This window comes from Tachysurus vachellii, chromosome 25 (assembly GCF_030014155.1).
Source record: "Tachysurus vachellii isolate PV-2020 chromosome 25, HZAU_Pvac_v1, whole genome shotgun sequence".
Taxonomy (NCBI): Eukaryota; Metazoa; Chordata; class Actinopteri; order Siluriformes; family Bagridae; genus Tachysurus; species Tachysurus vachellii.
Window position 1 is genome coordinate 13094078 of NC_083484.1, and position 17075 is coordinate 13111152.

The 17075-nt window shown below is 44.6% G+C and overlaps 2 protein-coding genes across 4 annotated transcripts in view; one reads left to right on the forward strand and one right to left on the reverse strand.

The window, feature by feature from the left end:
• Window positions 1–8674, forward strand: part of LOC132840170 (tubulin polymerization-promoting protein) — a 21412-nt gene extending 12738 nt beyond the window's left edge. For both annotated transcript variants that reach the window (XM_060861621.1, XM_060861620.1), the window contains exons 3-5: window positions 883–1212; window positions 7448–7601; window positions 7897–8674. In XM_060861621.1, the coding sequence (XP_060717604.1) occupies window positions 887–1212; window positions 7448–7601; window positions 7897–8091 (675 nt within the window). In that variant the 5' untranslated portion in view covers window positions 883–886 and the 3' untranslated portion in view covers window positions 8092–8674. The remainder of the gene's footprint in view (window positions 1–882; window positions 1213–7447; window positions 7602–7896) is intronic.
• Window positions 8675–10131: 1457 nt separating this feature from the next.
• Window positions 10132–16106, reverse strand: cep72 (centrosomal protein 72). 2 transcript variants are annotated; one of them, XM_060861619.1, is made up of 10 exons: window positions 15902–16106; window positions 15576–15706; window positions 14286–14478; window positions 14036–14150; window positions 13532–13707; window positions 12410–12574; window positions 11986–12131; window positions 11787–11880; window positions 11301–11467; window positions 10132–11060 (listed from the first exon to the last, which is right to left on the reverse strand). In XM_060861619.1, the coding sequence occupies exons 1-10, from the start codon at window positions 16095–16097 to the stop codon at window positions 10950–10952; spliced, it is 1494 nt and encodes a 497-aa protein (XP_060717602.1). In that variant the 5' UTR covers window positions 16098–16106; the 3' UTR covers window positions 10132–10949. The 2 variants fall into 2 exon arrangements, with proteins under 2 accessions (XP_060717602.1, XP_060717601.1); XM_060861618.1 differs by having other exon boundaries at window positions 13532–13710.
• Between the last annotated feature and the right edge of the window lie 969 nt (window positions 16107–17075).

Here is a 17075-nt window from a genome sequence, read left to right on the forward strand (position 1 = left end):
CTGTTTCATGATCGCTATCACAATGATGGCTAGGGCAGCTGTGGCTCCGACTCTGGTTTACTGATCAGCAGGTTGTTAATTAAAACAAAAACACCAGGGAACTGCCACAGTTAAGCTCATGATTTAGACCCTTAACCCTGCTTTTTGGTACCATATCATCACAGACCCCGTGCTCTGACTCCAGGCCTTCACGGTGCTTGAATATGTGACAATGAAGACTTTAATTTCCCCTAAACTTTTATTATTGGCTATGTATTTGTGTATATTGTTTAGTGTTTATTTGTTTGTTTATTTTTCATTCATTCATTCATCTACCGCTTATCCGAACTACCTCGGGTCACGGGGAGCCTGTGCCTATCTCAGGCGTCATCGGGCATCAAGGCAGGATACACCCTGGACGGAGTGCCAACCCATCGCAGGGCACACACACACACACTCATTCACTCACGCAATCACACACTAGGGACAATTTTCCAGAGATGCCAATCAACCTACCATGCATGTCTTTGGACCGGGGGAGGAAACCGGAGTACCCGGAGGAAACCCCCGAGGCACGGGGAGAACATGCAAACTCCACACACACAAGGTGGAGGCGGGAATCGAACCCCGACCCTGGAGGTGTGAGGCGAACGTGCTAACCACTAAGCCACCGTGCCCCCCTTTGTTTATTTTTAATTTTAGTTATTTATTTATATTATTATTAGTATAATTATTGTGTTAACCTTTATGTAATGTATGGTTAATTACTTTGGCGGAAAGGGCTATAACGGGGGGAAAAGTTATAACTGAAACTGTATCAAACTTTTTGTTACTGCTTTGAAAAAGTTTCTAAATAAATGTTAACGAAAAAAAAAAAATTCAAAATTTCCTCTTTCCTTTCAGCACCATGGAAGAGTTTAAAGTCCAGAGCGCTAAGCACCCCACACCAAACAGCACACCTCTACGTGTTCCCAGCGAGCACTCCCGAGAGCGAGCCAAGCGTCTCTCCACAGAGTCTAATGGGACCAGCGAAGGAGCAGCCGGCTCCAGGACCCCGGTAGAGCTCACGCCACTAGAAGAGGCTTTTAGACGCTTCGCCATCCACGGAGACACCCGCGCCACCGGGAAAGACATGCACGGCAAGAACTGGTCCAAATTGTGCAAGGACTGCGGCGTCATAGACAACAAATTCATCACCCTCACGGACGTAGACATCGTCTTCTCAAAAGTCAAGTAAGGGTGACATCTCACACGAGACGGCTTGTTAAACCAGGCGTGTCCTGACACGTTGTCCCTGAAATAGGACAGTTCTTTCCAACAGACTTTGGGATTACTGACTATGAAAAGAATTAAAATATGTACATTTAAACATGTACAACATTGTGTGTGGGATATCATAGAATTTCTTAGAGCCAGTTTACCAGCATATATCGAAAAACCTAAGCGACAATTATGATCTTCATCCAAGTAAGCATGCTTTGTTTTTCGTTTTCTGTAATCACACGTTCGTTTTTTGCCAAGAAAAACACGTAGTAGAATCCGTCAAGGTCCAGCAAGCTCGGAAATATATAACGTGTTCACGGGAAGCCAATTTAGTGGCAAATTCAGCTTAACAAAAATGTTCTGGATGTTCTTTTGGATTCAAATCCATCACGGGACGACTGCTAGAAAATTCCAAAAACCACGAATCGGTGGACAGGATGCAAACACGTAATCAGAACATGCTTATATCCTGTAAAAAAACCTCGCACGAAGCCGATGTCGTAGCGCTTTTTTTTTTTGTCTGGAGAGGATTTATCGTCTGTTTAAATAAGAGATTTCTCTTTCTGTTTCGTGCACCAGAATGTGGCCTCATGGGAGTTTTTTCATCCTGAGTGAACCTTGAGAATAAACATTCTTCTACTTTTACATAATGTTGCTTTGCAAACACCATGAATATTGAGATATCTTGGTGTTGTCGGGGTGTGCATTATTTTAAGCTGTACTTAAAAATATAGAAATGTTCATGCACATACCGTTAATACTTAATGTATGACAGGGAGAATTAGCGGAATAATTCGATAAATTATTCGCTTTATAGAGTTTGAGAGAATAATTTCTGTTTACATCTATATGAGCCTCCCTTCCTCTCTCTCTCACTCACGCTCTCTCTCTTTTCCTCTCCCTCTCTCTCTTTTCCTCTCCCTCTTTCTTCCTCTCTCTCTCTTCCTTCCTCTTTTCCACCCCCCCTTTCTCTCGCTCACTCTCTCTTTCTCTCTCTCTCCTTTTTCCTCTCTCGCGCTCTCTTTTCCTCTCTCTCTCTCTCTCTCTCCCTCTCTCTCTCTCCCTCCCTCACATCCAGTCTGCTGTGAGTAGCTGCGTTTCCAATCTGACATTAGGCAGCATGCAGCAGGCAGAGAGGAATGGAGCACTGAAGGATCGCCCAAACAAAACCACCCATTAATAATAAACCAAAAAGGGGGCGTGTTTACACGAGCGTGTTGCTATGACACCTGGGTTACTCCGGGAGACACGAGGCTTTGTAGACATTTGTTTAGGTGATTGATCACCACAGCAGTGGATGTTTGTATGCGTGTTACTACGTTTTTAATGCTGATGTTTAGGAAACAAACGAGTCTGAGGAAGGAAATCAGGCATGTCTAAATGCTAATAAAGACGGTGAGCTTTTCAGCAGTTTCAGCAAGAGTACAGCATTTAAGATTTGATCTGTTTACACAAACTATAGAGGGTTCTGATCCAGCAGTGTGGAACAGGGAAGTTCTAAGACTCAGTGTATTATCACACATGCTTGTGTTTATTGTATGTTCTAATCTCCTTGGAAACAGAGAAGTGGGTTACTGAAACTTCCTCTGTGTGGCCTGTGTGTGTCAGTCTCAGTGAAGGAGGTGTGGCCTGTGTGTGTGTCAGTCTCAGTGAAGGAGGTGTGGCCTCTGTGTGTGTCAGTCTCAGTGAAGGAGGTGTGGCCTCTGTGTGTGTCAGTCTCAGTGAAGGAGGTGTGGCCTGTGTGTGTGTCAGTCTCAGTGAAGGAGGTGTGGCCTCTGTGTGTGTCAGTCTCAGTGAAGGAGGTGTGGCCTCTGTGTGTGTCAGTCTCAGTGAAGGAGGTGTGGCCTGTGTGTGTGTCAGTCTCAGTGAAGGAGGTGTGGCCTCTGTGTGTGTCAGTCTCAGTGAAGGAGGTGTGGCCTCTGTGTGTGTCAGTCTCAGTGAAGGAGGTGTGGCCTGTGTGTGTGTCAGTCTCAGTGAAGGAGGTGTGGCCTCTGTGTGTGTCAGTCTCAGTGAAGGAGGTGTGGCCTGTGTGTGTGTCAGTCTCAGTGAAGGAGGTGTGGCCTCTGTGTGTGTCAGTCTCAGTGAAGGAGGTGTGGCCTCTGTGTGTGTCAGTCTCAGTGAAGGAGGTGTGGCCTGTGTGTGTGTCAGTCTCAGTGAAGGAGGTGTGGCCTCTGTGTGTGTCAGTCTCAGTGAAGGAGGTGTGGCCTGTGTGTGTGTCAGTCTCAGTGAAGGAGGTGTGGCCTGTGTGTGTCAGTCTCAGTGAAGGAGGTGTGGCCTGTGTGTGTGTCAGTCTCAGTGAAGGAGGTGTGGCCTCTGTGTGTGTCAGTCTCACTGAAGGAGGTGTGGCCTCTGTGTGTGTCAGTCTCAGTGAAGGAGGTGTGGCCTCTGTGTGTGTCAGTCTCACTGAAGGAGGTGTGGCCTCTGTGTGTGTCAGTCTCACTGAAGGAGGTGGAGCCTCTGTGTGTGTGTGTCAGTCTCACTGAAGGAGGTGTGGCCTCTGTGTGTGTGTGTCAGTCTCACTGAAGGAGGTGTGGCCTCTGTGTGTGTCAGTCTCACTGAAGGAGGTGTGGCCTCTGTGTGTGTCAGTCTCAGTGAAGGAGGTGTGGCCTCTGTGTGTGTCAGTCTCACTGAAGGAGGTGTGGCCTCTGTGTGTGTCAGTCTCACTGAAGGAGGTGTGGCCTCTGTGTGTGTCAGTCTCACTGAAGGAGGTGTGGCCTCTGTGTGTGTCAGTCTCACTGAAGGAGGTGTGGCCTCTGTGTGTGTCAGTCTCAGTGAAGGAGGTGTGGCCTCTGTGTGTGTCAGTCTCAATGAAGGAGGTGTGGCCTGTGTGTGTCAGTCTCAGTGAAGGAGGTGTGGCCTCTGTGTGTGTCAGTCTCACTGAAGGAGGTGTGGCCTCTGTGTGTGTCAGTCTCAGTGAAGGAGGCGTGGCCTCTGTGTGTGTCAGTCTCACTGAAGGAGGTGTGGCCTCTGTGTGTGTCAGTCTCAGTGAAGGAGGTGTGGCCTCTGTGTGTGTCAGTCTCAATGAAGGAGGTGTGGCCTGTGTGTGTCAGTCTCAGTGAAGGAGGTGTGGCCTCTGTGTGTGTCAGTCTCACTGAAGGAGGTGTGGCCTCTGTGTGTGTCAGTCTCACTGAAGGAGGTGGAGCCTCTGTGTGTGTCAGTCTCACTGAAGGAGGCGTGGCCTCTGTGTGTGTCAGTCTCAGTGAAGGAGGTGTGGCCTCTGTGTGTGTCAGTCTCACTGAAGGAGGTGTGGCCTCTGTGTCAGTCTCAATGAAGGAGGTGTGGCCTGTGTGTGTGTCAGTCTCAGTGAAGGAGGTGTGGCCTCTGTGTGTGTCAGTCTCAGTGAAGGAGGTGTGGCCTCTGTGTGTGTCAGTCTCACTGAAGGAGGTGTGGCCTCTGTGTGTGTGTCAGTCTCAGTGAAGGAGGTGTGGCCTCTGTGTGTGTCAGTCTCACTGAAGGAGGTGTGGCCTCTGTGTGTGTCAGTCTCACTGAAGGAGGTGTGGCCTCTGTGTGTGTGTCAGTCTCACTGAAGGAGGTGTGGCCTCTGTGTGTGTGTCAGTCTCACTGAAGGAGGTGTGGCCTGTGTGTGTCAGTCTCACTGAAGGAGGTGTGGCCTCTGTGTGTGTCAGTCTCACTGAAGGAGGTGTGGCCTCTGTGTGTGTCAGTCTCACTGAAGGAGGTGTGGCCTCTGTGTGTGTCAGTCTCACTGAAGGAGGTGTGGCCTCTGTGTGTGTCAGTCTCACTGAAGGAGGTGTGGCCTCTGTGTGTGTCAGTCTCAGTGAAGGAGGTGTGGCCTCTGTGTGTGTCAGTCTCAATGAAGGAGGTGTGGCCTGTGTGTGTCAGTCTCAGTGAAGGAGGTGTGGCCTCTGTGTGTGTCAGTCTCACTGAAGGAGGTGTGGCCTCTGTGTGTGTCAGTCTCAGTGAAGGAGGCGTGGCCTCTGTGTGTGTCAGTCTCACTGAAGGAGGTGTGGCCTCTGTGTGTGTCAGTCTCAGTGAAGGAGGTGTGGCCTCTGTGTGTGTCAGTCTCAATGAAGGAGGTGTGGCCTGTGTGTGTCAGTCTCAGTGAAGGAGGTGTGGCCTCTGTGTGTGTCAGTCTCACTGAAGGAGGTGTGGCCTCTGTGTGTGTCAGTCTCACTGAAGGAGGTGGAGCCTCTGTGTGTGTCAGTCTCACTGAAGGAGGCGTGGCCTCTGTGTGTGTCAGTCTCAGTGAAGGAGGTGTGGCCTCTGTGTGTGTCAGTCTCACTGAAGGAGGTGTGGCCTCTGTGTCAGTCTCAATGAAGGAGGTGTGGCCTGTGTGTGTGTCAGTCTCAGTGAAGGAGGTGTGGCCTCTGTGTGTGTCAGTCTCAGTGAAGGAGGTGTGGCCTCTGTGTGTGTCAGTCTCACTGAAGGAGGTGTGGCCTCTGTGTGTGTGTCAGTCTCAGTGAAGGAGGTGTGGCCTCTGTGTGTGTCAGTCTCACTGAAGGAGGTGTGGCCTCTGTGTGTGTCAGTCTCACTGAAGGAGGTGTGGCCTCTGTGTGTGTGTGTCAGTCTCACTGAAGGAGGTGTGGCCTCTGTGTGTGTCAGTCTCACTGAAGGAGGTGTGGCCTCTGTGTGTGTCAGTCTCAATGAAGGAGGTGTGGCCTGTGTGTGTGTCAGTCTCACTGAAGGAGATGTGGCCTCTGTGTGTGTCAGTCTCACTGAAGGAGGTGTGGCCTCTGTGTGTGTCAGTCTCACTGAAGGAGGTGTGGCCTCTGTGTGTGTCAGTCTCACTGAAGGAGGTGTGGCCTCTGTGTGTGTCAGTCTCACTGAAGGAGGTGTGGCCTCTGTGTGTGTCAGTCTCACTGAAGGAGGTGTGGCCTCTGTGTGTGTCAGTCTCAGTGAAGGAGGTGTGGCCTCTGTGTGTGTCAGTCTCAATGAAGGAGGTGTGGCCTGTGTGTGTCAGTCTCAATGAAGGAGGTGTGGCCTCTGTGTGTGTCAGTCTCACTGAAGGAGGTGTGGCCTCTGTGTGTGTCAGTCTCACTGAAGGAGGTGTGGCCTGTGTGTGTCAGTCTCACTGAAGGAGGTGTGGCCTCTGTGTGTGTCAGTCTCACTGAAGGAGGTGTGGCCTCTGTGTGTGTCAGTCTCAATGAAGGAGGTGTGGCCTCTGTGTGTGTCAGTCTCACTGAAGGAGGTGTGGCCTCTGTGTGTGTCAGTCTCACTGAAGGAGGTGTGGCCTCTGTGTGTGTCAGTCTCACTGAAGGAGGTGTGGCCTCTGTGTGTGTCAGTCTCAATGAAGGAGGTGTGGCCTCTGTGTGTGTGTCAGTCTCAGTGAAGGAGGTGTGGCCTCTGTGTGTGTCAGTCTCAGTGAAGGAGGCGTGGCCTCTGTGTGTATCAGTCTCAATGAAGGAGGCGTGGCCTCTGTGTGTGTCAGTCTCACTGAAGGAGGCGTGGCCTCTGTGTGTGTCAGTCTCACTGAAGGAGGCGTGGCCTCTGTGTGTGTGTCAGTCTCAGTGAAGGAGGTGTGGCCTCTGTGTGTGTCAGTCTCAATGAAGGAGGTGTGGCCTCTGTGTGTGTCAGTCTCACTGAAGGAGGTGTGGCCTCTGTGTGTCAGTCTCACTGAAGGAGGCGTGGCCTCTGTGTGTCAGTCTCACTGAAGGAGGCGTGGCCTCTGTGTGTGTCTCAGTGAAGGAGGTGGGGCCTCTGTGTGTCAGTCTCGGTGAAGGAGGCGTGGCCTTTGTGTGTCAATCAGTGATGAAGGTGTGGCCTCTGTGTGTCAATCAGTGAAGGAGGTGTGGCCTCTGTGTGTCAATCAGTGAATGAAGCGTGGCCTCTGTGTGTCAGTTTCAGTGAAGGAGGTGTGGCCTCTGTGTGTAAATCAGTGAAGGAGGCATGGCCTCTGTGTGGCAGTCTCAGTGAAGGAGGCGTGGCCTCTATGTGTGTCAGTCTCAGAAAAGGAGGTGTAGCCTCTGTGTGTCAGTCTCAGAAAAGGAGGCGTGGCCTCTGTGTGTCAGTCTCAGAAAAGGAGGTGTGACCTCTTCGCTTGTCATTTAACAACACAGCTCTAAATGCTATGTGGAATTGGAAAAAATCAAAAGCCTGACAGATGTTTAGATTTTGAGAAAGAAAGGACGCTCTTAAACAGTACAAAAATGCTAGCAAATCAGTACAAAGAAGTAACAGCTAAAATATATGTGTGTGTCAGTTAGGCAGTAAATTTTGTTGCTCTATTTTTCCCCACATCATTTGGTAGGAACAAATCAGCCCGCACCATCACGTACAACCAGTTCAAGGAGGCTCTTTCTGAATTAGCCATTAAGCGCTTCAAAGATAAAACCGGCGAGGAAGCAGCGGAGGAGGTCTTCAAGATGATCGAAGGGAAGTCGCCAGTTATATCTGGAGTTACGGTAATCACAGATACACAACGGAACAGATTTACTAAACAGACAGCTTTAAGTTAGAATTATTAAGAACAGTTTTTTAAGGTCAAAAACCTCACTAGATCTAGAAACCTCTAATATCACTAGAAGGAAAGAAGCTGCTTTAAAGGATTAATTAATTAAAGTATAATTAACTTTGTAGGAACATTAGTTATGACTTTAGCAAGGTACAGAAAGAACACAGGAAGCAAGCATAAAATATTTTCACAAATAATTATGTGATATGATCATTAATGGGATTTTTTTTCCTCTGGCTGCTCAGAGAGCTGTGGCATCCCCCACCGTATCCCGTCTGACCGACACAACCAAGTTCACCGGTTCTCATAAGGAGCGTTTTGACGAGACAGGCCGTGGGAAAGGCAAAGCGGGCCGCGTCGACATGGTCGACAAATCCGGCTACGTCTCTGGCTACAAACATGCAGGGTCTTACGAGAAGAAAGTCCAGGGCAAACCATAATAAAAACCCATGTAAACAACCCCCCTGTTCCATGAACACACATGGCAGGTGGGGAGAGAGAGAAAGGAGGAAAGAGGGGAAAAATAAAATAAAAAAAAAAAGCACAACAGGATAATATTTGCTATTTCTGTTTGTTTATATCTGCATAATTTTTTTTCTGTGAAAGAGATTTGTTTCCCGCGATGTTGGAGAACTGGAACAACGTTTACATCGACAGACAAGAGACGCGGCCGGCTGGTACATTCCTTGACAAGAACAGAGATTATCATCATACGCTTTCAGAAGTAAATTTCAAAAGGGCAGGAAAGAACGGAGAACACAGATATCCTAAGGAGTCGTGAACGATGACGTAAAGTTCGACAAGAAAAACGTTTGACCAAACGTCTACATTAGCATGTACGAGGTCTAATCAAACCGTTCGTTACAGACAGCACAAAGGAGGCAGCGAACTGCTCTGTATGGAAGTTCTTCCAGGAACAAACCATAAGACAGAAATAAATGTAGGTCTGTTAAGCCTTTAAGCTTGTCCTTATGGCTTTATCCCAGAATTGTTAGAAACTTTTTAATGGATTTTAGCTACACAGGATTTTAGCTAGATCAGAAAACATACTGATCTTATTAAAGCCAATGACACATGGTGTGTGGAAACATACAAATCAGATCAATATTTTAATGATTAACAATGAGAATAAAAGGGAAACCGTGGACGTCTTCATTCACACCAAGAACTGTACAGCAAATACTCTTTAAAATGTACACAGCCTTAAAATCAGTACTTTTCTAAAATCAGGACTTTTTGATCAGACCTCATTCTGTAGGTATGAATTATTAATAGTATTTTCTTTGTTTTGGTTTTTTTTTTTAATTGGGCATCTCTTTGCTATAAAACAGTTTGTTTTTTTAATTCTTTCAGGTTAAATACTGCCCTTTATACTCACGTGTTTTATGGTGCATCTTTGCTTGCGATCAGATTCCACTTGTACAGGTTTGTGTTTCATTTGTATTTTTCGCTATAAGCCTAGTGTGTCCTATTCAGAATCCCTGAGCTGACGTCTACTGATATTAGATGTGAATTTGTGCGGAAGTTCTTAATTAGTCCCCGAATTCGACGGCTCGTTCTCGCCGCTCGTCACCGTCGGTTAGCTACGTTTTATATATTTGTATAATGTAACGGTTAATGTTTCTTTCCATTATATAGGATCGAAAATGTTATATAATAGTGTTTATGATCGTGTTTTTATGCTAACGCTTGATGGCATAATATGATACACTGGCTGATACGCTGTTTTCTTCGTTGACACCCATCGCACTGAGGAAGTCAAGCGTGGATCAGATGGTTGGTTAATGATAACGCCGTGTTAGCACAATTTACTATCTATACTACTATGCACGACGGCCACAGCTTACTGATCAGATCAGACGTGCGCCGATGTTACGTTTTAACGTCTTTACAAGTGATCCGTTATATATCGTAATCATCCAACTTTATCCTGGGATTACAGATTTGGCCCAAACACGTTACCAAGTCATGCAGCTTCCTCATAAATGTGAGCTAACAATTTGAAATAACACGATAGATCATCTTATGATTATCGTCTCATCCCGAAGCCTAACCGAGAGTCAGGAAGAAATTTAAGTAACATCTTGAGTAATATAAAAAAAATGTCTGGTTATTACTCGTAATAATAATTACATTTCCCAAATGAAATTAAACCAGATTAAAGAATCTCGTGGTTTCAGAGCGAGAGACACGTCCCATCACTGCACCTTTTAATCCATGCAATTTTTCCAGTCTAATAAACAATGTTTACAGTGTTTGCATTTTAGCCAAATAACACAAACTAACCTAAAGGTCTAAAAGGTGATACGATTCTCTTTTAATGTTGCGTTGTTACATACAGGGACGGAGTTCAAACTTCATACAGAAACCAGAAATATTTATACCGAAAAAGAATATATATTTAAAAAAAAAAAAAAATCTATAAATAAACTAGCAGTATATACTTTCCAATGCAAATAATGAAACATTTGTGCTGCTGATGCAGGCATCTGTGGTATTTTAATGTTGTCTGCTTTGAAAATGTCGGGCTGGGATTCAGGGCCAAAAAACGTGCAACATGTTTCTTGGAAGGAAGAAGAAAGCGAGTATAGACAGACATATTCTTCTAAAGAACATCTATTTTTCCATTCTCTAGTGTCACACTGTTTCTGTTCATTCCTGCTTGGAAAGTGACTCGTATTTCTATCAAAAGAGCAAGTTTGAAATATCGTTGTTGTGTTTTAACAAAAGGTTGCTGTTTTGTGTGCTTCGAACTCCAAATTCTGTAAACCCTCAGTTTTCCGAGGAACGAAACGTCGTCTTATTTTTCGTATAACTATTTTTCTATGTGACCTGCTGCATGTTGTGTGATAACGATAGATAAGAAAAGATAACGTTCGACAGACCTTTAACTTGTCCGTGTGTTGTAGCTTGTTCTGAATAAAAAAGAAATAAAAAAAAGAGAAGAAAATAAAAAGAAAGAAAGACTCGGCCTTGTGTTTTGGCTTCGATATTTTTTTCCCCCTCTCATTACATTTGCACACCTCAGCAAATTTTATAGCAATGCTTCAATGAGCTGTTAATAAAACACTGATTCCTGACCTGAGAATATTTTAAAATAAATAAATAAATAAATAAATAGACCGATCTGATCGGGTTAAGCTGAACTTCTAAAATAAATCCTTGATGTTCTACAGTTATCTAGTACATGTTTTAGGAAATTTAGAATTGTTGTTTCTGCCGTTCTTGTTCTGTTCTATACAAGAGAAGTGTGTTCTGAGTAGCACAGTGTTAGAAATCACTTCAGTGTTGTGTTTGGTTAAGTGTCCCTCATTTTATCAGAGAGGATCTGCTGCTCTAATCTGATCAGCTGTTTCTGCAGAGAAACATTCTCCTCTAAAACGTTCCTCAACTCCTGATGAAGATGCTCCTGTTAAAAAAAAAAATAAAAACACACACACACAGACATGACATATCATCTATACAGCATCGCTATAACGCATCGCTCCTTGAACATGACACAAAGCTAAAATACTCAATTAGAACCCTATACGGATAAGGATGTATGTTTAATGCCGTAAACGTAAATGATTCTGAATCAACTTCACTATGAACCATTTTGACTGATTCGTTTGTGTGAAAACGAACCGAACCACCGGCGCAGACTTACGATGTTGCCGTGTGCCTGCTTCAGCTGCTCCGTAAGCCTCTTCTGTTCTCTCGTCCTTAAGTCTAGCTGGTCGCTCAGTGTGTGGATCTTCTCCCTCTGTGCAGCCATCACGCTTTCGCCGTTAGAGACCTCTTGCTCCATCATACAGAGGATCCGCACAGCGTGCACTAAAACACAAGGGGCAAACAGAACAAAGCACACAAACAACGGGTAGGTGCATCGTTATCTTGCCTAACAGCTCCATGTGCTGTGGTGTACAGATCTGATTATTACATCACCACCAGCATGCATCTGGTGATGATTTAATGAATCTGCATGTCAAATCACTGAACCCCAAATACTATGAGTTAGAAGTCTTATCAGGTTCCTTTATCAAAAAATAATGAGCGGTGTATCCTACAATTTTAAATAAAGCACAGCCATCACGTGTGAGTGTAAGTCACACTGTCAATGACAGAAAAATACAAATGGAGGATTTTCACTCACTGAAAAAGTGCTTAGTGCTGTGATCCTTCATCTCGCCTGACCAGTACTCATCCACCAAACTGAGAAGCAGCTCCATCGGCTTCCTGTACGCCCCCTGAACACGAGAGCGTTACGGGTTATTTTATAGTTTGTGCCGAAGACGTGCTTAAACCCAAGATCTTCTAAAATATATACGCTTGGTTAACGATTACTCTTTTACCTTACAGGATTTTCTGGCTCTCTCGGGTGCACGTGAACGTCCTTTCGGTTCTCCGTCATAAGAGCTTCGGTGTTCCGTATTCAGTCTCGGTGGGTGAAGTTTCCTCTCCGAGAAATCTTTCAACAAACAGCCCTCATGATCAGCTCCTTTAACAGATTAAGATAAAGTAAATCCCCAACATTAATACTGTGCATGATGTGGGTCTGGTAACGCTTTAGAAAATGTCTCCCATGCGACAAGATCTTTGATATAATGATTTTAAATATATAAACGAATCACCTACAAGGGTAGATGAGCATTTTGTTTTTTTTCCTTTGCGAGGTTCAGATTAAGGTTATGTTGCAAGGAATGAATCGAGTTTCTAGGACACTTCAAATTTTTATTAATAGACAAATGAACACAAACAATCCCAAAAAATAAATACCTTGCGTGGAAGCGATTTTGCTGCTGGGGTGTGGTGTGAAATAACTTTCTGCCTGTGTTCTGATGGGTGTGAGGTTACAAGAAGTGCATCTCTTTACAGACGGTTCAACGAAGGTGACTCTTGGAGCGTCTTTCCTGGGACAGTGTCCGACAGGGTGGTGCGTCTCTGTTGGTTGCAAAAGTATCAGTCGACATTCACTTATAGTTAAGACACTGTACGACGTGGTACACTTTTGTTTCAATGTTATGGACACAAACTATGAGGAAGAAAGTGTTAATGTATCATCTGGACAGTATTTTAGACGCCAAAGATTTAAGTTCTGACAGAGGAAGAGAAATGGCGCCCTCTTGTGGACAAACAGACTTTTAAAAAATAGAGCATGAACTACACTCACCACTCACTCACTCTCACTCATTTTCTACCGCTTATCCGAACTACCTCGGGTCACAGGGAGCCTGTGCCTATCTCAGGCGTCATCGGGCATCAAGGCAGGATACACCCTGGACGGAGTGCCATCCCATCGCAGGGCACACACACACACACACTCTCATTCACTCACGCAATCACACACTACGGACAATTTTTCCAGAGATGCCAATCAACCTACCATGCATGTCTTTGGACCGGGGGAGGAAACCGGAGTACCCGGAGGAAACCCCCGAGGCACGGGGAGAACATGCAAACTCCACACACACAAGGCGGAAGCGGGAATCGAACCCCCAACCCTGGAGGTGTGAGGCGAACGTGCTAACCACTAAGCCACCGTGCCCCCCCTCTACACTCACCAGTTTTATGATATTTTTTAAGTTGGGGTTGAAATTCCTGAATGGCGGAATGAACAATTATTACTTTAATGACTATTAAATTATTAAAAAAGACATTTAATTATCACACAATTATAACGAGTCTTGCCTGTTTCTGGGAAGACTGTACCACATCAAAATAATATTTAATATGAAATATTTGTCCCTTTAAATATGCCAGACAACGTGAACAAGAGGCAAAACCAAGAACGAACAATGAACGAGCAATGTGTGACAACAGCTTACTATTAGATCTTTTCTGTTGTTAGCAAAGTTAGCGTTTTCTGCGACGTATTTACACGGCGATGACTACGGCTACCTTGTAAATGAGCAGAATCTGCTTTGCTGGACTCTTTGACGTGATCATCTTGTGTCAGCGTTCTGTTTTTCCCATCGAAGTTGCGATTCAGCACCGTTTCCTCGTTGCCTTCTCGGAGCATGAGCTTTGACATCATCATCATCATCTTGTTCACCGAAGCGATTCTAGGATCGCTGCTTCTGTGGAAAAAAAAGGACAATAATGCATCACAGGACAATAATGCCATCATTTCTAGGACTTTGTAGCGTAGAATAATTTGGCATTGGAATTAAGGATGATTATCCGTTTCTGAGACGATACAACAATATGATATAGAACACGTACAAAACATGTATATAAAAGGATATAAGCATCGAGACACACTGGCCACAACTATATACTTTATCTAAACAACTCATCTGAACACCTCTGTCCAATACACACTGTTCTGAACCTTTGCGAATGTTTTATTTTGATCAGTCAATCTCTACACGCCTGGTAATAGAAAATATAAAGACAAATCACCTATTACTTATCTCCATTTTTGAAAGTGGAGACCTTTCACTGGACTCAACTCCCGACTCTGCAGAGAAGTGCATGAGAGCCGCTTTTCTCTCTCTGTCCCTCACAACACAGTCATCTGGAAAGATCAGAACAACAAATAAACTGTAAAATGTACATACTGTACACACACATACACACACACACACACACACACACACACACACACAACACCAACCCTAACGTCTAGTGTACCGAGAAAACAAATACGTACCAAGTTTCCGAAGCTTAGAGATTGCCTGGACTAAGTTCAGGCGGTAATAGGGATGTTTTTTCACAACAGGGTTTAACCTCAGATCCAGTTCCTTGAGATTTTGAAGGCTGCCTAAAGACAGGACGTCCTGAAGAGAGGAGATTCTGTTGTAATACAGATTCAAGTTCTCGAGCAACCTTAGATGCAGGATGCCCTGGAAAACAACATCAACCATCATATCAAACTGTTTGCATGTATTTCTGTTTACTGTCTTTTTCTTTCTTTCTTTCTTGTCTTTTGCGTCCTGCGCCGTCTGTCTTTCTTGTCTTTTGCGTCCTGCGCCGTCTGTCTTTCTTGTCTTTTGCGTCCTGCGCCGTCTGTCTTTCTTGTCTTTTGCGTCCTGCGCCGTCTGTCTTTCTTGTCTTTTGCTTCCTGCGCCGTCTGTCTTTCTTGTCTTTTGCGTCCTGCGCCGTCTGTCTTTCTGGTCTCTCGTGTCCTGCGCTGTCTTTCTGTCTGGTCTCTCGTGTCCTGCGCCGTCATTCTTGTCTTGTCTTTTGTGTCCTGCGCCGTCATTCTTGTCTTGTCTTTTGTGTCCTGCACTGTCATTCTTGTCTTGTCTTTTGTGTCCTGCGCTGTCATTCCTGTCTTGTCTTTTGTGTCCTGCACTGTCATTCTTGTCTTGTCTTTTGTGTCCTGCACTGTCATTCCTGTCTTGTCTTTTGTGTCCTGCACTGTCATTCTTGTCTTGTCTTTTGTGTCCTGCGCTGTCATTCTTGTCTTGTCTTTTGTGTCCTGCGCTGTCATTCCTGTCTTGTCTTTTGTGTCCTGCGCTGTCATTCCTGTCTTGTCTTTTGTGTCCTGCGCTGTCATTCCTGTCTTGTCTTTTGTGTCCTGCACTGTCATTCCTGTCTTGTCTTTTGTGTCTTGCGCTGTCATTCCTGTCTTGTCTTTTGTGTCCTGCGCTGTCATTCCTGTCTTGTCTTTTGTGTCCTGCGCTGTCATTCCTGTCTTGTCTTTTGTGTCTTGCGCTGTCATTCCTGTCTTGTCTTTTGTGTCCTGCGCTGTCATTCCTGTCTTGTCTTTTGTGTCCTGCGCTGTCATTCCTGTCTTATGTCACACTGCTTGCACCAGGTTGCACAGATACACTTTATGTATATAGGACTAACTTACTAAGTCCTTATCTCTGTCTTTGTTTTATGTAGCTCATGTTTTATGATCCTGGAGAAACTTTGTGTACTGTAACAGATATATATGGCTGAAATGACAATAAAAGCTTCTTGACTTGACTTGAATATACCAACAATTACTCACCTCCACAGAAACCAGGGCATTATGAGAAAGATCCAGACTTTTCAAGTGAACAAAGTTCTTGAGAGAAATTCCCAAATGACCTATTTTCCCTGTTTCGTATGTTCCTGGCAAACGCAGTGATCGAACATCCGCTAAGTTTGAAGGATTAAAAAAAAGATAGCTGTTTAACTGATTAAACAGAGAATTAGCATCACATGCTAAGCTAACATGATAAACAAACCTTCGAGTGAGTTAATAAAATAAGTATAGAAAGTAATAGAATGGCCTTTTAAAACGTTAAAAAGACGTATTCAGGATTTAGAGGAGGTCTTCTGTAATTAACTCACCTAAACACTGGTGTTGAAGCTTTAACCTTTCCCTTATCCACTGCTCTGTTAGTGATAAACACTGCGTCGGCGCCATAGTTTTAAACTGTCGGTAAGGCATTGCGCATGCGCGGTTCACACAAAAGGAAAGCATTGTTATTCTCGCCATAAACACATTAAGGAAGGAATGAAATACCTTTAGAATACATTTTCTCATTACAGTAACAATTACCATTTAAACATACAATTATTGTCTTTTTCCACATCCTATCCTAAGGGTATATAAAACATTTCACCATTTTACAACACATATTATATATATATATATATGTATATCACTCATTAAACTCATTGTCCTAAACCACATACTATTGGTAAGTTGGTTGTGCAAATAGAACTCCACCTGTGTATTGTACATGGTGTATAACTTACATTTTGTTTATGTGGTTTGTATTTTTAGAAAAATGAATAGTATCTGAAGTAGGCAAAGATTTTTGGCACTGTATGATAAAGCAGGTCCTCAAAAATGGACGTTGTTTTGATTTTGTTGTTAATAAAAAAAAAAAAAAAACCATTGCACTGTGATAGCAATTTCAATGTCCTCCTGTGACATGAGCACTGCACACAACCACAGACTTCTCACATGAATAACAGCATTCCAGCATCAACCACCAAATCAACACCAGAATCAAGACAGAAATTTAAGTATAAGCATTTTTAATGTGTGACAGGGTGGACAGGGTGTGATTATAGACACTGGAGGGTGTGATTATAGACACTAGAGGGTGTGATTATAGACACCGGAGGGTGTGATTATAGACACCGGAGGGTGTGATTATAGACACCAGAGGGTGTGATATTAGATACCGGAGGGTGTGATTATAGACACCGGAGGGTGTGATTATAGACACCGGAGGGTGTGATATTAGACACCGGAGGGTGTGATTATAGACACTGGAGGGTGTAGACACTGGAGGGTGTGATATTAGACACCGGAGGGTGTGATTATAGACACCGGAGGGTGTGATTATAGACACCGGAGGGTGTGATTATAGACACCGGAGGGTGTGATTATAGACACCAGAGGGTGTGATATTAGATATCGGAGGGTGTGATTATAGACACTGGAGGGTGTGATTATAGACACCGGAGGGTGTGATTATAGACACTGGAGGGTGTAGACACTGGAGGGTGT